Here is a 26,178-nt window from a genome sequence, read left to right as displayed (position 1 = left end):
GCAGAGCCAAGGACCAGAGCCTCACCTGAAATGCAGCTGGCTTGTGAGGGGGAAGAGATCCTTCGCTGAAGCTTCCCCACAGCCCTGATTCTAAAGTCACTGCAGAGAAGAGGAGCAGCCCTCAGCTGTGCTGTTTCTAGGCTGCCCATGAGCCCAGGGTACCAGACCTCCAGAAAAGGGGATGATGCTCTTGGGCCAGGGTCTCTGGCTGTGTGGAGAGCACATATTTCCTAAAAGGACACATTTTTCCAGTATAAATAAAGCCCAGGGTTGTGAGTGTTTCAAGACAAGGAGGAACTGTGCTGGATGAGAGGTTCTTAAGAGTTTTGAGTTTTTTGTTGATTTTTTTTTTTTCTCTATAGCACAAAAGCACAAAATCTCATTGTTGGGAACAAAATAACAAAAAACCCACTCCAAACCAGTAAAGAAACTACATTTCCCCTGGTAACCATGGTTGCAAAAATATCCATGATAGAGGATATTACAAAAGAATTCCCTAAATCATACTAACTTAGAAAGGGAAATAGTATAAATGGATAATAAACCAAATTGTTTGGAAACCTGGTGGTTTAAAAATACTGTTTGCTTATGTAGTCTCTGTCTTATGTAAGCTCCTCTGCAAGTTAATAGATGCTGTAGATGCTCAGTTGGCTTCTGCAGAGATAATACCACATTTTCAGACTATGTTGAAAATGCAGTGTGAAGAATAAGGAGAAGTGAAATGTAGGCTTTAAAGATGCCTGATAGAACCCACTCCGACTTTTCTTATAGGTGGGCAAAATGTTTGAGAATACGCTGCTTGAACGAGAATTGTGTCTGGCTTGTATCATATTTGCTTGTATTTAACATTTATGTTTGATTGTAATTAATAGCAAAAAGGCTTAAGAGGTTTCAAAATAGATGATGTAATGATGCAATTATGCTTTTACTGGTTTTTTTCTTCAGTAGGCCTTGTTCTTCAAGACAATTTAAAGCCATATTAAAGAGAATTCCAGATGTTCCCTTGATTTATAGTTTTGTCTTCCAGATTTTCAGACCAACACAGATTAATGAATTGCCTCGCATGCATTTCTCTTTCCACAAGCTGAACTCTGATGATCACTTTCAGATGCATATGGTACTTATGCTGAGCGTCAAGATGGAAACTGAAGTCGACCTGCAACCTCCACATTTGCAGCACTTCATTAGAGCCAATTACTTACTGAAAGTATTTCTCTAATGCTTTTCTCTCCCCTCGTGATTTTCATCTTCACTTTGTATCACATGAAAAATGATTCCTTCCCTCAATACATTAACCACTACCATCTGCACCTTCACATGAACTTTTTTACAGTGATGCTGGTAAAGCCAGAATTACATTGATGGGGACCCTAAGCAGCAGGAAATCTTGGTGAAATGGAAATGAATGAAAAGCTGATAAACCTTATGCCTTTAATTTCCAGCTCCCACAGACAAAATATTATGCTCACACTGTAAGACAAATGTTAACTGTGACCTTTTGGAGTAATTACATCATGTCTTCATCTGTGTAGCAGGGAAGTGGAGGATCTGTGGCATATTCTGGGGTAAGTCTGTAGGGAATATATTGCACTTATGTGTAAGCTATTTGACTCATTTCAGAACCACCAGTTGCTTCACAGAAACCAGAAATTCCTTGTGGCTATGTAAGTACACCCTTCCTCGGTGGCATAGGTAAAGAGATCTGTTTGTTAACTTTAAACAAGGGTCACTCTTTAATTTCATATCACCTTAATTCCATGGTTTGTGTGACATTCTGCTCTGAACCACCTACAACAGCATCTGAAATAAATTTTCGCACGGGGAAATTTCCAAGGCTTCCTCAGAGGGACACTGAGAGATATCTTTGGAGGGTATTTGCAGCGAGAAGGGATAATAGTGAAGCGAACGCGTAAAAAATTAAGGCGAGGCGAGACGGAAGACAAGCGATAACGCCAAGAGCAGCTCACGTGGAGTGGGCTGGAGCGGCCAAGGCATTGCTGTAATTAAGGGAGGCGGTGGGGGGGCTATTCCCTGCAGCCCTGAGGGAGGGGGCAGAGGCTGCTCCCTCACAGAAAGCCCGAGGGCCGCAGAAGCCGGTCCGCCACTCCTGCGGCGGGAGCGCAATCCAGGAAAAGGAGAAGCAGGAAGAGGCGGGCGGAGGAGGCCGCGCTCCGCCCCTCCCTCCAGGGCGGGCCGAGAAAATCGGTCCCGTCGGCGGCGGCGCTCTCGCCTCTTCCGCGGCCGCAATGTCTCTGCTCCGCGGGCCACGGCCCCGCACCGCTGGCAGGAAGGGCCCCAGAAAGGCGGCGGCCAAGCGGGACTGGGATGTAAGTGCTCCCCGCTGGCGGGCGGCCTCTGCGGGGAAAAAGGCCCCGGAGCCTCCGTGCCCACGGCTGGGGGAGCCACCGCCCTCTGCTGGGGCTGCGCCGTGGAGACCCCCAGGGTGCGTGTGGGTTCTCCGGGCGGGCAGACACGCCGTGTGCGAGGGGGACACGGCCCCTCTGGTGTCCTTGGCCCTGCTGGAGGCCAGGCCTCCTGCTTACTTGGGGAAAGAGCGCGCTCAGGTTTGGTGGAGGTGTGGCTTTTAGTGGCTGCCCCGCCGAGGGTGGAACGCATAGTGTTCTGCAGCCCTATGAAAGTGCTCAGCAGTATCGTGTTGGGCTAATTATACTGCACTTTAAAAGTTGTTGGAGTTTTGGTGTTTTGTTTTTTTTAAATAAAACCTTTTAAAAGAAAGTTTGCTCTCAGTTATGACTCTTGACGTGTTCCCTGGTTCCTGTTCGCAGAGTACCGTCCATGATTTGACAGTGCACCGTGCAACTCCTGAGGATATCGTAAGTTTAATAGCAGTCACTGCTCTGTCCCTGTGGCAAGGATATTTAGCTGGTTGTCTGACATAGAAATGGCTTGCCATGCTTATGGGGCTATTTTCTGCCAATGTTTCATCTCTTTTTCAAGCTTTGGAACATGTTGACTTTTTAGTGCTAGTTTTTCGTTTATGATATTGAGCATCCCCAGGTCTGACAGTTGGTAATTTTCAGTTGCTTGTTCCCACTGGGAAGCAGTAGCTGCAGTTTTTATTTCGATAAATTGTATGCCGTCGTAAAAGCATAAAACGTAAATAACGTGAAAGGTCAGCAGATTAGTTGAAGGTCTTAATTCTGGGAAGGACTGAAAGATGTCCTTTGTCTGAGGAGCCTCTCTAATTCTGAAAATACTCTATTTTTATTTAAACGATTTAACACAATTTCTTTATACTGAGTGATCTTTTTGTTGCGAAGTATGTGAATTCTTTGCAATAGACGGATCATGTGTATTTACATTAATTACATTGTATTTATTGGTATTTAAATGTGTATTTGCATTTTCTTGATAGCACTAATTACTAGGATGGAAGATGTAGTATGAGCTGTTATTATAAGTTTTGACAGGTCAGGATAGATGGTCGTAGTAGCAGAGAAAGACTTGGTTCTACAAGTGTTTCACTTGATAGCTTCTAGAGACTTTAGGAAGCACCTTACGCATTTATTTAATTCCTTTGTATTTCAACTATATTTTTAATATAGAATCTAATTGTTAGAAGAAGGGAGACATTATGTCTGGTGCCTGACAATGGTAAATCAGGAAAATGCATTGTGTCTCTTTATGCACCTTACAGGTGCTAGTGTTTGGGTTTTTTTTCTCTTTACAGCTGAAAAAACTTGCTGGGTCAGTGGGCAGACAGAAATTGAGACTTTCCCCATTCACCTTTGGAGTTGCTTTAAATTTGACTGGCATTTTACACTTGTGGGTGTTTATAAGGTTGTCATTGTCACTACGTGAAATTAACATAAATAATGTTCAGTGCATGAATGATAAAATCAAGAAGAGCTCGTTAGCTTTGCCCTGCAAATTTTGCTTAAGATTGTTTTTTTGAAATTATTTCTTTTATGCTTCTGTAGCTCCGTCGCCATGAAATACACAAATCAAAAAACAAGGCAATGGCACGTCTGGAACTCCAAGAGAAAGCACTGAACAGAAAATTGAAGAAGCAAAAACAACTGGATGCAAATTCCTTGGAGAAAAGGAAACTGGCTCTGATGTGTGAGGTAAGAGCTAAATTTGCACTTGAAGCCTGCTGCAGGTGATCTGCAGCACTAATGGAGAACTGCTCTTGCACATGGAAGCCACAATTGCTCTTCTTGTTGGGTAACTTTATTTCCTATGTGCATATGCTCTGTGTGCTGCATGCATGCAGTGATTGGAGTAGACTGGATTGGAGTGACAAACCACCTGTTACATAGAATTGAACATTTGACCCAGGTTGCCTGGCTATGCCCTCTGTTATTCTCCAGGCCTCGTTTCATCTGAGCAGGAACTGTTTGCAGAGTTCACATATTGTAAAAAGTATGTGTGTTCTTTGAGTTCTTATTGCCAGCTTGCCTTTTCTTCCTCATTCCTAGCATTTTTCTTTGGCATAAATATCAACATTTTTTCATCAGGGAGGGACACTGCTTACTTAAAGAGAGAAGGTGCAGCATCAAGGGGGCTGAAAGAGTGAGGAAAGAAAATTGATACAACAAAGGTTGATAAGCTATGGCTGACAAGCTTGTCATCTGAGGATTGAAAAGCTTGTTCTCTCAGCATTCTAAAGCACTCTGACTGTAAATATATTATTGAATTTGCTTTTGAATATTGAATTGTTGCAGTAAACCCAAGCCTAGTTAACAGAGAGAGTAGTTGTCACTGAAAAATGGTGGTAGATCTTTTTCACATGACAGGTCATTCCTGTTATGAAAACTAAACTGAAAATTACCTTTCAGACCTCTCTACTCGAACAGACTGAGAATTGTTCGTGCTGATAAAGAATGATGATGAACACTGTTCACTTAGCAGTTAAAATAAACATGATCTGGTAGTTCTGTAAAAGTTCAGGGGACTAACCATCACAAACTTCATTGTTTGATCGCTGAGAACATTCAAGCATAGACAAACAAATGGAAGTACTTAGAATTGAAGTCAAATTTCTATTTGATCCCTGGTTCTCTGCAGTTACAGTGGAATTTATGTGTTATGGATATTTTGTTAATCAACCCTCAGACGTGGGCTTTTGTTACTCAGGTACTTTTCTGCCGAGCATATTTCAGCAGAGTATTCAAAAAACACTGTGAACCTCTACATGACTTTCCCTAATGCATCCTTGTTTAAATACTGCTTCCATGCAGATATTAGTTATGTGTCACAAAAGGTAGATTAGACCTTCTTTTTGAGATTTGGCTGGGCTGCCTGTTATGTGACTTAATTCTTTTGCAGATGTGAAACTCATGTTTAGGAAATAGTCTTCTATATTTGTTGCTGTTTCTAATGAAAATGCACACATCTCAATTGCTCCTGAGTGGTTTTCCCTTTTATAGTTAAGGGATTAGTTTATTAAGTTTACTCTGTGTCTACTTCTGAATTGTGAAAAGGGAGACAAAAAGAAATTATGCTAGGCACGATGAAACAGATCTGCTGCTGCTGTTTCAAACACTGGTATCTTCTTGTGTGTAGAGAAAAACAAAACAGATAGGACAGTTACCATTTTCACCTCTCCCTAACTTAAATCCTGTTAATTGCCAAGTCCTGTGTTGTGGGTAACTGTCGAGACTGTCTCTCTCAGTAGAGCACAGCCACTGAGAATTGTTTCCTTGTCTCTGTTACCTTGGTGATCTTTTTCTTTTAGTGCTGTTAGTGTAACTTTCTAAGCTTCTTCAATCCTGCTCAACTGCAAAAAACTTGGAGGCAAAAGCTAAGAAGGTGCTCCTATTAGTGTTGTTACTTATGTGTGTTGAACAGAAAGACGTTGCAAAAGAGTTATAAAATGGATAAGCAAAAGTTTAATATTTTGGGGATTCTTCTGCCTGAAAAGCTGAATGAAAAGATAATGAGGTCACTCTGAAACTTAAGACTGTGAGTGATTAAGTACCACACTGATTAGTCCTGTAACAACTTACACTTAAAATAATGTCAGTGCATTGCACCAAAGAGTAGAGGTAAATGGGATAATGAGAGAGATTTTAGGATGAGTTCAGTTTATTTTACTTTGATAACAATCTGAAACGGGAGGGAAAGTGATTTTTAATGAAATTCATAGGTGATACTAAACTGGGACAAAGCACACTGCTCAGTGAATTTGTCCAGGGCATGTAAATGGGCCTAAAGGGATTAGAGAATGATATCACTTTTTCTTCTCATCACAAATGAATGTGAGCTAATCTACCTTGGGAACAATGCTCTGAAAATGTTCATAACATGTTCAGCAGGAGGGTAGAGCCTAGGAACCTGCTGATGCCAAAAAAGATCTAGTGAGGAAAAAACAAGCTACTCAGGATAATTTTTGTGTGATTATACATATCACTAATTTTAATTGCCTTCAGGAAATAAGTTTTTCTTTCTATATTTTTTTCTTCTGCTAATTTGGTATAATAACTTTATATAAAAACCTGTATTGTTTTGATGTCCAATTGCTAAATGGAAAGGCTAGATATAGTTTGTATCACATGTGAAAATTGAACAGTGGTCTGGAAAAGGAGATATGTGAAGTGCTTGAAAGGTGAATATTCACTGATTTGCTAAATTACTGTCTAGAGTAGAGAAGTCTAATTTACTGCAGTGTAATGCAAGCTCAATAGACTAGAAAAACATGAAAACTCAGATATGTAGGGACATTTTGTGATATAGCAAAGCATGTAGTAAAGTAGGGAGTTGAGGAGAAACAAGTGAAATGCCATTGCCTAGAATTTTTTGTATGAGGCTAAATGTAAGCCAGCAAACTTACTGATGGACATTAAGACTGTGGAAATAACAGCATAGAGTACTGTGAAATCATTTCAAAACAGTTTCTTATGATTCCTGGAGGAGCAAAAATTGTCAGTCAGTTTTCAAATTTTGAGGAGGGCATACATGAGCCTTTTCTAAAGTCTTCTAAAGTACTCACAGTCTCTGAATCAATTTGATGAGCCATGATGAAGTAGAGGTCACCAACGTGCCTCCTCTTGGGTGTTTAAGAATATGTATCTTCTCCCCAGGTTTTGGGATATGATTTTACTAGTTTTCAATTTCCAACTTTTGACTGAAGCCAGGAGTCAGTAAGGAGTTTAAATTGTGTTCTGCTCACAAAGCCCTAGTCAGCTCCATTTGGCTCACGGTAGCTGGATGCCTCTTGCTTTGCACTCCGAGACATCCTTCCTTAGGAGGCAGCTGTTATGATGGTCTTCAAATACTAGACAGAGACTTTGGGAGAGAGAATTTGAATACAGAAACTGCATCTTCTGGAGATTCCCAGAATGTCTTCTGATGCCAAATGTAGTCAGCTCTGCTTACCTCTGCTTGAACTTTTGGTCGTATGTGGCTTAAGTTTTAGGTAGGATTTTCAGGAGGCAAGGCTGAGTGAAACAAGTAGTCTTAAATTGTTTTGAATCTCATCAACTAGTACATGTTCTGGTTGTCAGATGTAGGTAAGTGTTGTATGACTTAACATTGAGATCAAATGATTTGAGGATGCTTTTTAATTGCTAGATATGTCTTTATTTTGATGAGCATGTTATAAATACCCAGATTGTGTCAGGCTGGGAGAAGAAGAGGGAGTAAAAGAAAGTCAGTGCTAATGTGTGCCTCAGAAGTAATAACTGTTTAATTTTTCAGAAAAAGAGTATGAATTCTAGTTACTCAGAATGAGGTATAATGCTCTGATCTATCTTTTTTAGGATCTAATTGCACAATACCAACTTTGCAAATGTTCCTCTTGTTGGCTGTTCTCTTGGTAACTGCTTAGAGGAAAAATATTAGAAAAAAAATTAAGAGTGTCAGTCTGCTCAGTACAAAATTTTCTTTATGCACTGTACTTTCAGATTCTGTCTGATCAGTACCATTTGCAAGATGGTCAGGTTATGGCTGTGGCAAAAGACTTGCTTGGGGATGCTCCTCGCACACGAACAGGTAGAACATGTAATCTACTTGTGGTAGCACATTTAAGATTATCTCCTTGCTTTCCATGGATAGTCTTGCTTCACAAAACACATTATTTTTAACTGCTTTCATCTCATTGTCTAACACAGTATGATTGATCCTGTTCATGTTGGATGAAACACAGATGAGGCTATCACCTCTCATGGTATGGAGAGAGTGACTGATGGCTGATTATTCCACTATACTGGTCCACTGTGGAATTTCACATCACATGCTCTGAAACATCTCATGCTCACCATTTCACAGCCAAGCTACTGCCCTGTGCAGAGTACCAGTTGGAGCTGCTGCTGCAATAGTTCTGATTTTCATTGCTGCATGAGCTGAGTCTTTGCTCTTGGATATGGTTGAAGATTTATCAGCAATTCCTGAATGAGGCTTTTCTTTGCTTAATTTGACTTGTGGATCCTTGTGCTGCTGGAAGGCAGGACTGGCTGGCTGTATATGAAATCTTAAACCTAGGGGTTTGTCTGTGTAGGTTGCTGTTCTCTTTTGTTCCTAGTGACTGTTTGATCCTGAAAGCTGCTTCTGCACAGGTGGGAAGGATAAAAGTTGGGTATGTGGCCCAGTGTATGTATTAAATTAACCCTATGGTTGGTCTTGGGTTATTGTTTAAAGTGACATCCTTGTGACTCCTTTTTTTTTTTTTTTTTTTTTTTTTTTTTTTTTTTTTTTTGTGAAGTACAGGAGCTTGATTTTCAGTACAAAGTGGGTCAACATAAGTACAGACCAAGCCTTCTGTTCTTCCCTTTGTTTAATTCCTTTAGGTTTTCCTAATGTAACAATGGCTCCTAGCTGTGACCTAGAATCATCTCAAGGACCCATTGTACAAAAAAGTCATCCTCCCAGTCAGCTTTCCATCCTTAATGAATCTGTCATGGATTCCCAGGTGATGTATATTTTGTTCCATGCGTGAATGTTCTGTGGCTTTTTTGTTTGCACAAAATAAGACTATTCAAAGATAGTTTCCAAGCAGAACTAAACTGGTTTTTGTTGATAACATTTGTAAGAGACAAGGTTAAACAGAGGTGATTTTCTTTTATGAGACTCTGGGAATCGTGATTTTTTGATTTAACCCTTGGATATGAGAAACGAGAGTCTTTATGTCTTCTAGAAGCTCTCTCACATTATCATACTGTCTCTTTTAAATTTTGAAATTCATTATAGTCTAAGAGAGGAACTTCTGTGTCACTTACTAATTGCTACATTTCAGAATATGTTTGATTTACCAATTATGTCTGGATATATGGGGACACAGCCATTTGTATCTCAGTTCACTCCACAACCTTGATGAATCCTACAAGTTTAACTTTTAATATTTTTTTATTATTTTACATTTGTTCAGATTTGTTGTAAGTAATTTAAAATTGTTCAAAATTTAGTTTAGTTTGCCTTTGTGCTCTGTTTACTTTCAATAACATATTGTATCAGGAATGCTCAATGGGGTTTAAGAACAGGTATGTGATGCTCCAGGGAAACTTCCCTCCGATGAAGACCAAACAGGCTGTTGGGAGCTAAACTGATGGTGTCATATTCCCGTGGTTCTCCCATTTCCTACTATCTTGCAAAAATATCTGTAATTTGGGTTGTGGTACTTCTATATTAGAAGTGTTATTTTGGTGTGGCATTTGTTTTTCAGTTTTTATAATATGAGGAGTGAACTGCAGCACCTTTGTAAGCTGTGTTACAGAGTGCATGCTGCAGGATAAGCTGCAATTTTTAAAAGAAACATGTACTGATTGTCTGCCAAGCTTCTGTGAGTTATGTGCCTACAAAAATCACAGTTAAAGGCTATCTGGTAAAACCTACCCAGAGGCTCAGAAACCCAGTTTGAGGAACCCTAATTCCAAATTTGGTTGTTTCTATTTACTTATAAATGTAGTACAATAGGATTGTATTTTGTTCTGGTTGCATTTTACACACAAACTATAAATGTAATTTTGCGGGTCTCATTATGAAGTTGTTTAGCTAGTAATGTCAAATGACTGAATTTTTACAAATGCTATGGATTCAGGTTCTTTTTCCATATTTTGCTGGCTGTATCTCTATTTTGGTACAGCCTTAGCAGCTTTACTTTTATCCTCTAGTTTGCATGGGTTTTCATATTTAGTATTAATCATACAAAGAAAATATTGTTTATTGAATTAGTCACTTGCTGTGTTATTTTCAGAGACAATTGTCAGAATCAGTATTTCTTAGGTACTAAAGTCCCCCAGAACTTCCTACAAAGGGGTGTGGGTTTGAGGTTTTTTTTTCTGTGTATATTTAAGTATGTTTTGGAGGGGAAGAGCAAAACAAATGGTTTTGGTTTTTTTCTTGAAACAATCCATAAGATTGGTCTCTAACTTCTGATTTCTGTTCTGTTTTCTTTGTTGCCTCTTGAAAAGGCTCTGAATGAAGAGGAGGAGGAAGCATTGTTAGGAGAGGGACACCATGACGTTTTGGGTTTCAAATCCAGCTTCAATTCTGATAGGTCAGTACAAATATATCCATTCAGGTTTCCACCTGCTTGACACTGAAAACAGATAGAGTTAAAAGGATGTTGAATGGGGATATTTAGTGTAGTTCTTTTGTTTCCCTTTCCCCTTCTTTCCTGATCTCAGAATTCCAGGGAAAGGCCTTGTTGTAACATTGAGACTGGAAATGAAAGTGAGCAGGGAACTCACCTGAGCAATTGCAGATAGTTTTAGGGAACTCTGATTATCAAGACAGATAATCTGGAATCATGCCATTGTCCTGTTACAAGTCACTGCTATTCTTGTTTTGAGTGCAGGCTACTTCAGTTGTTGAGAGAAGATGATGCCTTGGTGAATTCTCGGTTGTGGGTTGAAAAGAATATGAGAAAAACTTCCTTATCGCAGGAATCAAATGTGCTTTGGACTCCAACAACTGTTTCTTCTTCATTGGATCAGTCAGGTGGGATTTGCCAAATCACAGCAAGGTTGTTGCGCTGTTCATAGGATCCTGTCTAGAATTCCTTTCCTGAGTGGGGGTGAGAGAGAAATGTATGCTAATTTGGCTCAGTATTTCCAGACTAAAAATCCAGCTCTTATTATAAATTTACTCTAGAATATATTACTATTAAAAACATGCCTGAAATATTTCATGTGGGGTTTTTGTTTGTTTGTTTTGTGTTTAAATCAGCCCTCAATGCTACCAGTGTAATCAAGAGAACCCATTCAAGACTTTGGAATGAAGATGAAAAGTCTGTAGACTCCAGTGACACTGTGAGACAAGTGCTGAACCCAAACTCAAGGAAGCAAAAGCAAATTGCAGCAAAGAGTTTAGTACTTTTAAAAATAAAATACCCTTTGTCCAATGTCCTTAATGTCATAAGAAAATGTGGATTGGAAGGAATTTTTGGAAGACATTGCTGGGCTAATATTAAGGTTTGATGAGGGGGTCCTTAAGTTTTGAGCATGTCTAAGGCTGGATGTTCCACAGCTCCTTGTCAAGTATATTTCCCCTGTTCTGAATGTTCATTGGCAGAGCCAAGTCCATAGGTATCTGGGAACCATAAAAACGGCCCTTTGATGCTCTCTGTTATCTTGTTGGTCATGGAGTTCTCTCCTGTGCAGGACTTTTCTAGTTCTGATCCAGTTTCGTGTTCTGTGCTGCACATATTAAGGATGTATTCATCCCCATATTGTACACGTTTGTGAGGGGACTGACATCAGTGACAAGCTGTAACATGAAAGGAGAGTTGCTTACTGAGGCAGCTGATGTTTTTAATTAGCAAACTATTTCCATGCATTTAACTGGAAAGAAGAAAAGTACAAACAGGTGTATCAAAGATAAAAGCACCAAACAGTTGTTGAGAGGTATTGCTGTGGCAGAAGAAAATGTTTTTGAGGATCTGAAATTAGCTGGAATGACTGGGGGATATTCTTTGATGGTCTGTTTCCTTTTATGGCAAGAGAGGGCATTTCCTTTGATTTACCTCAATAAACAATAAACCAATTTCATTGGTACTACGAAGATCTCTACACAAGCTGAAATTCCAACGACCTTTTTTTTTTTTTCTTCCCCTTCAGTGAAAAGAAAGCAAGCTGCACAGGACTCTGCTAGACAGAAGAGAGGTGATTCTCCAGCTAATTTAATCCAGACTGACCTTCAGAGGGACAACAAACCCAGCCTAGATGTTCTCAACCACATGATCCAGGAAGTAGAGCGTGAACTGGAGGAATATGAGCAGAGTACAGGTCGTGAGGTCCAAAGAAAAGAGAGAAGTGAAGGCCTGTCTGGGTTTACTCTATCACTGGTGAACGCTCTCTGTCGTTTGATGCGCTACCTCAAAGAGGTGAGAGACTTAGAGCCGCTCCTGAGAGTGAATGAGGAGGGGTGTAAAGTTATTTTACGGATGTGAACTTTGGTTTTCTCTGGCTTCCAGTCATTTTACATTGAACTCTGATTATCGTTGCTTGTTACTAGGTTGGTGTGCAATTAGGAGTTAAAATTGTGGTTTGTCAGGAACTGGTTTCTTAGGAATTGATATCCCTAGGGAAAATGGAGGAGTTGACTGCAGTGAATAGTCTCTGAGTCTAAGAGCAGAAAATATCAATTGAAATAATTTTAAATGTGCTATTTACATATACTCAGAGTTGAAACAGGGTAATAACTTGTCCTAGTTTGAAGGACAGGTGCCTGCCCACAAAGGCAGAAGCTCCTCTTTGAAATAGAGAATGTAAGCCCCCTCCCTCCCTCCCGAGTATTACAATTTTTGAATCAGGAACTCTCAGGCAGAGATAAGGGGGTAGGAATAACAGCTCCTTACTAATATATCTAACCAGACAAACAGAAACAACAGCAGCTATGAAAATTAACAACCAAACAGGACAAATAACGAGTTCCAGTCCTCCCAGCCGCAGACACACTCCCTGCGCTCGGTCCCGATGGTGGAAGGCGGGGCCGGCTCCGCGCTGCTACGGAGGTGGCAGACGGGGGCGGGGGCGGGGAGGGGGAGAGGCGGCAGTGGCAGCTGTGTCCAGCGTAGGAAAAAGGGTAGAGGAAGGGCTCTCTGCTCACCGTTTGGGTTTTTTTTGGTGGTCAGCTGTTGTCTTAGAGGTAGTAGGCTGGAGCGGAGCAGATGCCGATCAGTGTCCCGCAGCAGAGAGCCTGGCTTCCCCGGCATTCTGACCGCGTGGGCTGGAGACTGGGCAGTCCTCCTCCTCCGACCTCGCCCGCGAGAGAGTCGCCCCGGGAAGCCAGCCCCCACCTACCCCTTTGTCTAGAGTCTTGAAAAGAGCCTGGGTGTAACCCGGCAGGCTCCCTCAGCATTATGATGGGAAAAATTCTTTAAATTGGGACAGTAAAAGAACAAGCCCCAACACAACTACAAGATTGTTTACAAATTCATTTTCTTCCTTTGCCTCCCAAAGGTGATGCTGTTGTCACCAGAGCAGTAGACCCAAACCTCCTATATTCCTTAGTCCTCTTTTACTATCCATAACAGAAATTTAAGCAAGAATGATCTGAAGTGCTCGCTGTAGCAATGCACAGCTGGGAATTAATGGAATTCCATAAAGAAGACCACCTGTGTGCCACATACAAGCTTTTCTTATAAAAGAAAAGGGGGAAAAAGTGTCTTCTAGTTCATCTGTATCCCAGAGCTATCAAGAGGGAGCAGTGCCTCACACATTCATTTGGTCTATGTGACATTTTAAACCAGATTGTGATAGTTCCTGCACTCTTAATAGGTGCAGCAGAATATATTATCTAACTACTAATGCTGTATTTCATAGCAAAGGTAATAGATCTCTAATGGATGTGGAACTGTCTTACTTTGATTCCTTTTCAGTGTATAATTGAAAGGGAGGAAACCCATCTTATTTTAAAATTCTGTTGGTTTTTTTTTTTCTTACCAGATGTGTAATAATTTAATCCTTGTATTACTCTGTATTTGATCTGTATGGAAGAATCTACTTTGATTAAGTCCTGGAAGCAAATAGTAAATAATCAATCCAAGAGTGAAAAGCAACTGCCATCAGAAGATAGACTTCAGCTGAGAAAGTCTTATGTTTTAAAATGTGTTAATAATGCTTGGTCTTTGTTAAAATTGTAATACCAAGGCAGGGAATTAAATTTGGTTCTTTTGCAGTTATAAGGAAGGAACTTAGAATTTCAGTAGAATGTTTTCTTTTTATTAGGAATACATCAATTTAATAGCATCCAGTTTGTGTTATAAATGTAATTGCATTTACAATCCTGTTTAGATTATCTTTAATTTTTCTACAGAAATTAGTCATTCCTGAGCCTCAGACTTCTTTCAAAGCTGCTCCCATAATTTTTCTTGTGTTACAATTCCATCCTTCTAGAACTTGATTATTGCAGAGTTGTCTGCCACACTCGTAAATTTACTACCTAAATTCTTAAGTAACAATATGAAGAAGTCACTTGAGCTGCATAATGTGATTAATTGTATTTAGGCTTTCTTAACAGATACTGCATTCATAATCTAAAGTGACTTTTCTCCTTTTCAGGGAGGTTTAATTACAATTAGAATTTAAGAATTTGCTGGGAAGAAGCCCAGCTGGTCTTGAGTGTTTCATAAAACCTGGTCTCTGTGATGCCTGACATAAATCAAGCACTTGTGTGCACCATCTGTTTTGCCTAGCTAGCAGAGTTAGCAAAATTCCAATGCCTGAATTATAACTGGTAATGCTTTTTGAGAAAACGATTTTGCAGGGGATATTTAGAAAGCCCCCCATTTTAGTTAGACAGTCAGTCTTCATGAGGTTTCAAAACTTTTAGGGAGATTCCCTTTTTTTCCTTCCAGTTTGGCTGCAGAAAATCAGGAGGATTGCAGTAAGGGATGTTGACTAATTTAGTCTCAATTGTATCTAAAAAGTAGGAAGAAAAACTTGACATCAGGAATCTTCCATGAAAGTGTGTTTATTAAGTGATTAACAAGCTAGCACCTATAAGAAGGAAATAGTGAATACTGGAGAAAAAAATAAACTTGTGAAACGTTTATAAAACAGTGTGAAATTCTTAAAGGGAAATGACTAAATCTGAATTGGTTTCTAAACTAATTTTTAGTTCACCTTCCAAATGTTAGAGTTAATAATTTACTTCTCACCCCCATTCTGCTAAGAAAGCTGTTTCTTTGCCAGATCCATGTGACAAAACAGTATGGGCATATTCCCTGAATCTGTGCAGCCCTATTCCCCCTATCTGCTGCATGTTCTTGTGCAGCTCCTGTAAAGCTCACGAGGTTAGAGCCACACTTGGCAGTGGACTGGGATGAAAATACTTCTTTCAGGGTATACCAGACCTAAATCCTGCCTGGGGATAGGAATGGGTGTTAACCCTGATGCTCTACCTGTGCATAAATATAAGAGTTGCTTGGAAGCTTTTCCTCCAAGACTAGGTTAGTGCTGTGTAGGATTAGTAGATACAATGTGATCTAAGACATCCAGAAGCTTCATCACTGCTACCAGGGAAGAAGTGCTTCTTTTGTGCTTTGATTTTTGAAAAGAGAGGGCCAGGTACAGGATTTTTTAATCTGTTTTCTGAGCCAGCATACTTCACTTGGATCAATACAAAAAACCCTGTTCTCTCTAGCTGGAAGTGAAACAGAAAATGGAAGATTTGCCTCTCGTATACCTAAGGGAGGTGTATCTGCCTGTCTTTGTGTCTAGTGGCAGTATCTGTGAGTTAGTCTCAAAAATATTCATTTTTTTCATTCATTTCATGTGGATACAGAGCTGTTTGGTCATTCTACATTTGGAAACCTGTAGAACCTTTTCTCTCTGACGGAAAACTTTAGAAAGCAAGTACTTTCTCCTTTACTTAGTCAAATTTGTCTTAATTAATTAATTACGCAAACTAAAGATTAGACATGAGTAGCACGGGATACTGACAAGCATCAGCACACCTGGAATTATTTGATTCCTGCATGAAGATGTAGTGACTTCTTGGAGGAACAAAGACCAGTAGTAAGCTCTCTGACAGTTCTCAAGCTCTGACAATTTGATTTTTGTCATGAAATTAATGAAGTTTAGCCGTAGTGGGAAGAGCTGTTGCATTATGTCATAATTACGCATTCCTGTTTTCAAATATGAGTCTGTATTGGTTTATAGTAAGTTTTCAATTTTTTTTCCTTCTTTAGACTGAAATGCAGCTGCATGAGAAAGAGATGATGAGCCAGCAGCAGGAGGAAATGTTGAATGAACACAGAGAACTGATTGATGCACTGACTGCTGAAGTTCTTCAAGTAAGGGAAGAAAACATTACTATGCAGGTACTGAGCCCGCATTGCTCCTTACTGTAAGGATTGTGTTAGAATTCTGAGTTCTGTTGCAAATATGGGCTGAGATGCATTATCTCATCTTCTGGAGATTTTAACAATAAACTGAAAGAAAGTGATAAAACTGAATGAGGAGCAAGAATTACAGTAGCAGGTATGAGTATGAAATGTTTGGAGAGTCATTAATTTATCTGTATTTAACTTCAGAGCCTGAGATAGTGCTGGTTCTGTGAAACTGAACTTCACTTTATCCATCTAAAAGTTTAGGCATCTTCCTTCACACTTCTGTTCTGTTTTACACTACTGTAGCAATGAGTAGATGTAATACTACATTTTTCTTTTTTTAGTTTGCAGTGGAGGTAGATTTGATCAATGGCTACATTTAGAAATGGTGCAGTTAAGAAACCTTAGAGAGGAAGTGATGTCATGAGTAAGAAAAGGCAAAACAAATTATTTATAAATGAGAAACATGGAGATAATAATACTTAATCCTCACTGGAATCTTACAGAATCATGCAGTAGTATTAAGACGCCAAATTTATTTTCAAGATTGCTTGTTGTATATATTTTCCTAATTTATGTTGGTAGAACACAAGTTTCTGTAATTCTATGTATGGTTTTTTTTTTTCCCTCCTTTAGAAGAAGCTTCAGCAGTACATGACAGTAACAGATCAAAAGCTGATGTGTCTCACACAAGCATTTAAAGGCCTTCCTTTGGTAGAACCTCAAAGAGAACAAAGTCCAAAACATTTTGGAATTGCAAGCAGAGGCCCAACAAACAGCCAAGGTGTGTGCATAAATGTGTGACGGATGAAAGAGGAGTTGTTAGTTTATTCCTGTAGTGGAAAATCTGGTATTTAATAGATATCTGCTTGCACAAGTACTGCTTGCATGAGCATGAATGTCACTTCTGCAAATTCTGCTGTAAGCATAAATAAAGGAGAATAGCTTTCCCCCATTAAGATGGCTTCTAAAGTCGGTTTCATTCCGAGGGTCCTAAAAAACCCCAGAAACCCCAAAAAATCAAACCAAACAGAATCAGGATCTCAGCTTCCTGTTGCTGACAGTCTGAGATTGGTACTTTCATAAGACACTAGAGGTCACTGCTGGCCAGAACAGCAGGAGTTGAAGCCCAGAACCAACCAGTCAGAGAGGTCTGTCACTTGGTGTTTGTGACTTTATGTGAGAGGGGAGTGACCAGCTGAGTGGTATGTGACATGGAGACTGGCTAAGCTGAGCCAGTAGATTGGCGACCAGACTAACCAAACGTGACTGAGCTTGTACTGACCATCTTTTACCACTGAGTTTTCTCCCAGCCATCTTTCCTGGTCAATTGTTTAAATGCTTTGCTTTTGCTCCAAGGACAGTAACTTCTTGTGAATCCCAAGATTTCTTGGAGTTACTTGTTTGTTTTGTGAATCTTTCTGTAGCTAAAAGCTTTCTTCCTGGAGGAATTTTCTTCTTGGAAAGAAGCCACATACCAGATCCTTTTTTCTGTGCTTTACCCAGGCCTAGTAAAAGCAAGCAAAAATAAATCACCCCAAAATATAAAATCCAAACAGTCAGAAAAGCACCCCTCAAAAAAATCCCAACCTATCACCCAAATCTTCACATTCAACAGCTCTGCAGCACTAGAATTTTCAAATCTTTTTTCCTTACTTTCCTTAGTTAAATAGAGAAGAACAGCTACCTTCTTTTTTCTGAGGAGATGTCTCATTTGAATTAAATGATAATAAGATAAACAGAGCTCAAAAAAGCCTTGAATTGTTTTTTACACCATTGTTGCCATCAAATTTATAATATATGGGGCACTAGGCCAAGTGCATAAGTCTGATTTTTCTCAAGAGGATGTTACCAAATGCAGCTCAAATACCTGTTCAAGTCACATATCTGTAAGTCTTGTGCATGAGCTGTAAACAGATCTCATGCTACTATCCTGAAATTGTGAGGCTTTGTGTAAGGGTTCTTCTTGCTCTTACAGCCAGTAAAGATTTATAATTTTCTTGAGTGAAAGAAATCTCTACCTTGGCATCAGAAGAAAGGAAAGAGTATGTGCAGAACATACTCTAGTCTGTCTTTTCAGGTATCTGAATATAAGAGTTGTTATTGATATTTTTCCTACATTGCTATTTTACTATAAGTAATTTTATTCCTTTTTTTAGTTTTGTTTTGTTCATTTGTTTAACTTTTATCCCTGCTTTGTCTTTTTCTTTAGAAAAACCTGATGTGACCTACTCTGAGCCCAGGACTGATGCAGGCAATAAGGAAAATACGCTGAAATTTCCACAGGAAGAGCTTCCTTTCACATTTCACCCACAGCCAGGTGCCTCAGGTGATACAAGATCTGGTAGAAGTTTTCCAGCTCACGTCTTCCAGCCAGCTGTGCTGTTGTCACCACCACAGCAGAAGAGCAGTCAGGGATTATCTTCCCTTCAGAATGGTGAGATCTCTCTGACCGCAGTACATTTGAGTGTGTGTTTTATGTTACTGTTTCAATCTCTCACTACCTTTGAAGATGTGTTTTCCATGGAAGATGTTTAATCTGTGCCTAAACTTACTGGCCCTATAGCTGGAATCTCCTACTGCTGCACCCAGGTGCGCATTTCTTTTATTACTGTGCCTGTTGCTAGCGAGTCTTTACACTTCTTGTTTTCCATCTCCTGGTAGCAGTCTTGTCAGCAATCCAGACTGACATTTTTATTCTGTACTCATTTTGATTATCATATCTGTGTGATTGCTGAAGCATTTTGTTGATGACCTACAGCACATTGTTTCAGATTTCCATCTGCTGATGGTGTAATCTAGCCCCCATCACCTTTAATGATGGGACCACTGAAGCCTGGAACTTCTCTATTTCTTCAATGCATGTTGCAGACACACCAGGATGTCTGTAGGTTGTGTGTTCCTGCTTTGAGCCAATCTTCCCAGCAAAGGGGTTTTTGGAAGCTGTTGGAGCCAGGTTCCCATTGAGCTTCATTTAATACACAGGAAATAGTTGAGGAGATCTTGAGTGAAATTATGTGGTTCCAGATAACCAGGTAGCTCACTCTTGTCTCAGTATCCATGGGCTTTGAGTTTTTTAGGTTGGTAGGTCAGTTTTGGTTCATAGGAGGAAGAAAGTTCATCAGGATGATTAGGGAAGGTGCTTCTCATTTATCCTTACTGAAGTGAGAAGGAAGAACTCTGTGATTTTAAAACTGAGCTATTTCCTGCTGCAATTGTCACTGTAAGCACATGCATCCCACTGAACATGCCAGGGCCCTGGATAACACCCTTGTTGAGAGTAGGATAGTTACATCTATGGTCAGAGTGATGGTGACTGACTAGAAAGAGGGTATAGGACTGGGTTTTGGGGTTTTCCTCCTTTTCCCTCCCTTTCAGCTGTTATTTTGTAAGTCTTTTCCAAGTCAGAAAAATAACCAGAAGTCCTTCTGATTTTTAAGGAGTTGGCTGGGCAATTGGAAGTTTATATCTAATTCAGCCACTTGGTGAGCTGCTGTGCTGTGAGGAGGTACATAAATGAACTAAAGGTCTTTTTATACAAAGAGCTATGTCTGATTTCAATCCCATTCAGAGCTGTCAGATATCTTCTGTCATGGGAAACAATGCTGACCTGTATTCCAACATTTTTCTAAAATATATTGTTATTGTGTTAAGACTGATGCTAAATGGCCCAACAAATGTTAGACTTATTCAATGTTTCTTTGTGCTCGAAGATTCATAAAACACAATTGAGTAAATTTTTAAGTGTTCATCTCTGTTCAAGAGGCAAAAGCTAAAGCTTGATACAAGCTTGAAGGAATGGTCTGTTTGGTGTTTGAAGCATAGAAAATCTGGTTTTGGTCACAAAAGTCAACTTGGACTTAGAATGTAGCAGCAGGCAGTGCTGTAGCTGTAGTCATGTCTCTGTGGTGGTTTATCTTTGCTGATGATGACCACAAAAAATACCTGACTACTTTTTTTGGCCACAGTGCTTCCTTTTTAGGGCTAAGTAGTTAGTTTATTATCTTGCCAAAAGTCTTGTTTTTTTTTTTTTTTTGTTCTAGGATCCTAAAAGTTTTTTTAATAACCCAATATAAATACCAGAACTGAAACAAAAACTTAGTTGATCAGGTAAGATATTTGAATTTTGGAAAATGGAGGACTAAGAAGTAGTATTTGATCTGTCATCTAAGAAATTCAAAACAGTTTACCTTCTTAGTGACTTCTCTGTCAATCTCTAATTAAATCATTTAAATGTAAGACTGCTTGCAATAGGATATACTCACTTGGTGAATTCTTACAGCAGGATATTGCAGAGAGTGGTTTTGATCAGTACCATAACACCATTCAGGCCAGATGTTACAATTCAAATTCCTGCTTATTAGTAATCTGATGCAATAAAGTCACTGTTAGTTTTCTCAGTGAGGATCACGTGTCACTTTCCTTACTGTTCCTTTTTTTTGTGTTTGTAGTGTTTGCAGCCATTTCCCAGTCTACTGAAAGAGAGCCGTGCAAGGAAAGGAGCTTACCTTCTTCCCTTGGGACACAGAGCACAACTGAGAAAAACTGCCCCACCCCTCGAAGGCAACCAGTTCCTCCTGCAGACAAAAACTTGGAGAGTTCCCGTGAGAAAATCCATCTGTCCTGCCCAGGTGACACTGGAAAAAACAGCACAGCTGAAGAGTTCCTTCAAAATGGTGATCTGCTGGGACAGATAGCTGAGCTCACACAGCAGAATGCTCTCATTAAAGCTCAACTGAGCAAATTCAGAAGTGTCCCTGGAGACAAAAGTGATTGTCTACATCAGCCAGACCTGATACAAAATGCAGATCCTAGTCCAGACTCTTCACAAGGACAGGTCAGAATTTAACAGGAGAAGAAGCCTGGATCTCCTTTTTGCTGATGTGCTTTCCCATAGTTTACTGGTGCCTTCTCGTCTTTCATGTTGTTGCTTACTATCTGTTTGCTTGGAGACTTGTGATTTTTTTATTATTATTCCATAAGCAGGTCAGCAGTAGTTTCTCCTATCAGGCCTATGTTGTACATGGGTTCTGAAGAGTGTGCAGCACATTTCTATGGTTATGCTGCAAAAGGAGGAGGTGGTGTTGCAATGTGATCCAAGCTCTTGTAGTTTGGATACTATTAGCAGTGAAAGCACTGCACCAACCCATAACTTCTTGTCAATGCATATTTATGCATTTTAAATAAATAAATAAATTTATGCATTTTAAATATGTGTAAATGCATATTTAAAGCCATGACATATATCTCTTCTGCTACTCTGACCCAAAAGCTGATGAGATTCAAGTTAGTGCAAATACATCTTTTGCAAGTGTTTGATTGTAGTGTGTGTGCTTGTTGGGTCTGTCTTGTCAGTCCTCTTCTAAGAAAATCCAAAGATTTTGGGAAAGAGAGACCTTGAAGGCTCCAGTTTAAGTGGAAAAGAAATTGACCTGCAACTAAGCAGTTACTCAGTAGGATCCCTGTGTGTGAAGTTAACATCACAAAAACATCCCTCCCCTTGCTATTGTCTTTTGTTCTATCACAGTGGTGGATTGACTGTTAAATTAAGGATCCTGAAGATTTTCAATTTCTTTATATAAATGTAGGCTGAGAGTGTTGTCACTTTCCACACTGGATTATGTTGTGTAATATTTAGTCATTTGGTTGTACAAGATGATGCAAACTCTGAGTGTTGTTTCTGTGGAAGTGATTTATGAGAGGGAGGGGAAGAGGTCAAAGCAATCAAAACCTGGCTTAAAGATGAGAAGAACACTTCTGCTAGAAACCTGCTTTGCTTCCCCACACCCTTCTGTATGTACGTCTGATTAAGTATATTCTTAATTAGTTATTTAGTATATTCTTAATTCTTAAGAAGTACTTGAAATATATTGTATGCCCTCCTTGAGAGTGAAAATTGTAAGTTTTTCATTGGAAGTAATTATTCCATTATCTAACTAGAGCCATTTCATGGTGTCAAGGAGCTTGGAGAAAAGAATAGCGGAGCTGAATCGCCAGAGTACAGAAGCACGGGATAAACTGTTGCAGTTGATAGACCAGCAGAAATCAGCTGCTTCTAACATGGTCCCTCCAATGCTGTCTCCGTTTCCAACCCCATCCCTGAATTACACTGGTAAGTACCCAGCTTCAGGAGAAACAAGAACTAGTAAGACAGTGTTTTTCTCCTTTGGAGAGTCCTTATCTTATTGCATCAGTGGTTGTGGTCAGCAGTACACTTGCTGTTAATGGCTGTGTGGTACAATATATATATTATATATATTTGTATATAATATATATACAAATACTCCTTACTTCAGAGAGCTAAATATGCATCTGCTAAAGTTATATTCTTACTAATTAGTCTGCTGCAAGTACAGTGTTTAATGTTAAGCCTGCTCTTTGCTATGTTCTTGTCTGAAGAACAGATGCTACATTTTGACATTAGTAGGAACTTCTTCACGGAAGGGGTTGTCAGGCATTGGAATGGACTGCACAGAGAGGTGGTGGAGTCACCATCCTTGGAGGTACTTAAGGAAAGACTGGATGTGGCACACAGTGCCTTAGTCTGTTTGACAAAGTGATGTTCAAAGGTTGGAGTTGATCTCAGATCTGTCTTTTTCAACTTAATTGATTCTGTGATAGTCTCTGGTGGGCAGCACTGGGCTTTTTAATCAGTCCTCTATAATGCAGAATCTTGAATGAAAAAGACTTAAGTATTTGCATCAGGCTTCTTAAATTCATTGCAGAGTGGTTATCCTATTCTCAACCACATTTCAGTTTTTGTCTTTTGGGTACTTTTTTCCTTCAGACTGTCTTGCTCAGATACTGCCCATGATAATAGAAGGGAATAACTGGAGCTTCCAGTCATGTAAAGAGGCAAATTAGCTTGGGGAAAATACTTGCTGGTTCAAGATTCATAGATTAGCTGCCGTATGTAACTACAAAAAAAATTACTTTGCAGGAGGTCAGGGCTGCTTTATATTTTCATGGAGTCGTTGTCATTACAAGCAGAACTGCATGTGACCATGTATACTTGCTTTGTTTTTGGGACACCTGTCCTTTCCCCTTGTGAAACCACACAGGATGTATAAAGGGGGAAGGACTTGGAGAGAGGAAGGAGGGGGAGAAGGGACCAGTGTCTGAGCATTTGCGTGTAGGGGCCTAGACAGTGACTCCTGGGTTGGATGATAACACTTTCAGTGCTTGTTTGGCTGTTGTAATGTAAATTCAGCATGGTAAGTAAAATCTTAAAGGAACAGAGGTAAGAGATCAGAAGTCTCTAGGCCTCTAATTGCAAAAAGAACAGAAAATTTAACTGTAGAAGAATCATTTTATGTAGGTGAGCATTGTCTGTAGTTGCTCTGAGTCTCTGCTTTCATTTCAGCCATTTTCAAAAAAATGGGTATGAGGGTGATGTTTAACCTGATATTTTATTTCTGGTCTGTATATCTGCACAATTGGGAAGAGGTTGTGATGCCTCTGAAAAAATGGTATAACAAAATGAATTTTGTGCAATGTTGCTGTGTTCTCATTGGAATCAAGCAATTATTTATTGCCTAGAAAATGCAAGGAAGACAGTTGAAGTCCCCATTCCCGTGGCAGTGGCTGTGGACAGCTCCAAGAATGACAGTGTTCCCCATGCCAGTATGACCAGTATGAGAAGGTAATAGTTCACTCTTTACTGTTTCATATTTGTAGTATCTTAATTACCCATGCAGCAGAAATTGAACACAATGGAGAAATTGCCATGTGTTTTTTTGGCTTTGTGGATTTTCCCTTACTTTCTCACATTAAACTCTGTGAGTGGGACAAAGGTCTAACAGCTTTTTCAAAACTTCCTTTGTATCTAAAATATATGCAATCTGGCACAAGACAGATGGCACGTGTTGAAGACTGCTGATGAGTCCTAACTCAGGATCAGAGATAATATTCTAGTAGTCACTTCCATTTTTCACTTTTTCAATCTTATTTTGAATATTTCCAGGTCTATAGGAGACTCCAGCAAACCTTGTTCACCTTTAAGTGCTGCAACAGAAGGTGCCAAATTAACTTCTGTCAGCCAAGGACCAAAGGTGAGACTCAAAAGTCTTCAGCCAGACAATTTTAATATGTTGTCCTAAAAGGGAAAAGATCATTGTAAGATGGATGAAGTGAGGAGCGCTCTAGCCTGTTGTAAATATCCCAAGGCTATTTTTAATCAATTTGTGGCAGGTTAGATTAGAGACAATTGGTAAGAAGAGACCTGAGAACTAGTGACATCCATTATTTTCTGCCACAGAGTTGTTTACCAGTGAGCAACTCTTTTCTCCTATGGCATCTTTGTGTGTTAGAATTGGAAACCTTTGGAAGTCTTTCCCTGGTGTCTCCAGAGAATCTCAAGTCATCATTATCATGTACTGGTAAAGCCACAGTCAGCAGGCAAACAGTCTCTTCCCTAGCTGTTGAACAAGTCATTTGCTAAAGGATGAATAAATCCAAATGTAAAGAGGAGGCTTCAATCTAGATTTCTGACTTGTGATGTGCAAAGAAAAGGATAGTCTGCAGTGAGATGCTTTCACAGGGAGATCTGTAGTGGTACAGACTTATAAACCAATCATAAGAGCTGTTTATAGGCTTGAAAACAACCTTGAGAACATATTAATAACCTATTTTCTGGTGCTCAAAATAACCTAAATAAATACTGATAAAGAGAAGAGAGTTAGGGTCCAGGATTTCCTATCCTTACAGGAAACTAAACATCCCTAGAAGGGAAATTTGAAATTATTGAAGTAGATATGTCTTGAAGTTGGTGGTGTGATTCCTTCCATGGTGCCAAAGGCAGACAACAATCCTATCACAAGTCTATGGGAAATTTGCTTTATATGAATCTCAACTGGTTTCTTCTTTTGCAGGTAGAAAAGCAAAAAGAAGAAGGATGGTTTGCATTGTCAATGCATGTTATGTAAAGGAGGCTGAGCTCAAGTCCTGTATTTTTAAAATATTTTTAATGAACTACAAATAAATCACAATCTCTCTCTTTCTCTACAGATGTACAGTTTAACTCTGAAGTGTTTTCATGTTGGTGCCATTAGTGTGGAAGGGTCCATGTGCTTATTGTATTTGTGCCTTACAGAGCAGTCTAGGAAGCCCTGGGAATGAGTTTCTGAGCTGGACACACTGCTGTGACCTTACACCTTTTCACCAAAAATTCTTTCCTAATCTCAGGCTGCTGGAGCTTTACACGTGAGCACCTTGATACCTCTGTTAGATACGCTGAAGGAAGGAGGTTTTAGAAATTGCCTGTGAAACTTTCTGGAGTGTTTATTTGCACAAGATATGGGAATAAAATATCAGGAGGAAGTGAGATGAGGGAAGGTACTTGTGTTGAAAAGGAACCTGGAGATTAGGAAGCCGGTCTGTTTCTGGTTGGTAAGGATTTGCATCAGGAAGAATTTATTCCTTCTGTTATTTACAGTTTTTCCCAAATGTTGTGTTTTCTGTGCAGTTAGCATGTTAGAAATTGCATCTGGACTGGAGAATTGCTTTTCAAAAATCTAATTTAATATTTTTATAGTAAATATAAAGTGACTGAAGTTGAAATCAGAATCTTTACTCACTATGTACTAAAGTATGTGCTCTTTGCTATAACAGAAAACTGATACATATAATTGTATTAAGCTGGTTGCCATGTGTTTATGTAATATTCTAATGACCATGGTTCTTATATTGGTTTTATTTGACTTTTTAAAGTAGTCATTATTTTATTAATAATGATTACGTATAAAATGTAAGACTGTGTGAAAATGCTTCGTTATCCTAATCTTGTAGTAAACCTTGCCTAAAACATTTATGTTGGAAATCTAGAAAATGAAAATAAATTGCAAGTCTGGGAAAGAAAACAGCTGCAAGTATCGAAACCAGACTATTTTTTTAACTGTGGAATTTTCTCCTAAAGATAGCAATAGGGTGGAGCCATCCTTTGTCCT

General features: G+C 39.4%; 1 protein-coding gene across 3 annotated transcripts; it reads left to right on the top strand.

The window, feature by feature from the left end:
• The first annotated feature begins 1,512 nt into the window (after positions 1-1,512).
• SPICE1 (spindle and centriole associated protein 1) lies at positions 1,513-25,239 on the top strand. Of its 3 annotated transcripts, none has more exons than XM_056488611.1 (17): positions 1,513-1,565; positions 2,787-2,834; positions 3,942-4,088; positions 7,869-7,956; positions 8,751-8,872; positions 10,371-10,456; positions 10,757-10,899; positions 11,128-11,265; positions 12,018-12,283; positions 16,094-16,225; positions 16,871-17,018; positions 18,447-18,671; positions 20,686-21,071; positions 22,175-22,346; positions 23,774-23,876; positions 24,198-24,285; positions 25,105-25,239. In XM_056488611.1, the coding sequence occupies exons 3-17, from the start codon at positions 3,981-3,983 to the stop codon at positions 25,156-25,158; spliced, it is 2,259 nt and encodes a 752-aa protein (XP_056344586.1). In that variant the 5' UTR covers positions 1,513-1,565; positions 2,787-2,834; positions 3,942-3,980; the 3' UTR covers positions 25,159-25,239. The 3 variants fall into 3 exon arrangements, with proteins under 3 accessions (XP_056344586.1, XP_056344571.1, XP_056344578.1); XM_056488596.1 differs by lacking the exon at positions 1,513-1,565 and adding an exon at positions 1,936-2,327; XM_056488603.1 differs by lacking the exons at positions 1,513-1,565; positions 11,128-11,265 and adding an exon at positions 1,954-2,327.
• The last annotated feature ends 939 nt before the right edge of the window (positions 25,240-26,178 follow it).

The sequence above is a fragment of the Oenanthe melanoleuca genome, chromosome 1, assembly GCF_029582105.1.
Source record: "Oenanthe melanoleuca isolate GR-GAL-2019-014 chromosome 1, OMel1.0, whole genome shotgun sequence".
NCBI lineage: Eukaryota > Metazoa > Chordata > Aves > Passeriformes > Muscicapidae > Oenanthe > Oenanthe melanoleuca.
Note: the sequence above shows the minus strand (reverse complement) of the source record. Positions and strands in the feature narration are given on the sequence as shown.

What these genes read in the sequence shown, in the direction of transcription:
- SPICE1 (XM_056488596.1), top strand. Translation starts at nt 2,247, where the DNA reads ATGTCTCTGCTCCGCGGGCCACGGCCCCGCACCGCTGGCAGGAAGGGC. An exon ending in AAAGCAAATTGCAGCAAAGA is followed by an intron (nt 11,266 to 12,017) that starts GTTTAGTACTTT and finishes CTTCCCCTTCAG; the next exon opens with TGAAAAGAAAGCAAGCTGCA. An exon ending in TGATGCGCTACCTCAAAGAG is followed by an intron (nt 12,284 to 16,093) that starts GTGAGAGACTTA and finishes TTCCTTCTTTAG; the next exon opens with ACTGAAATGCAGCTGCATGA.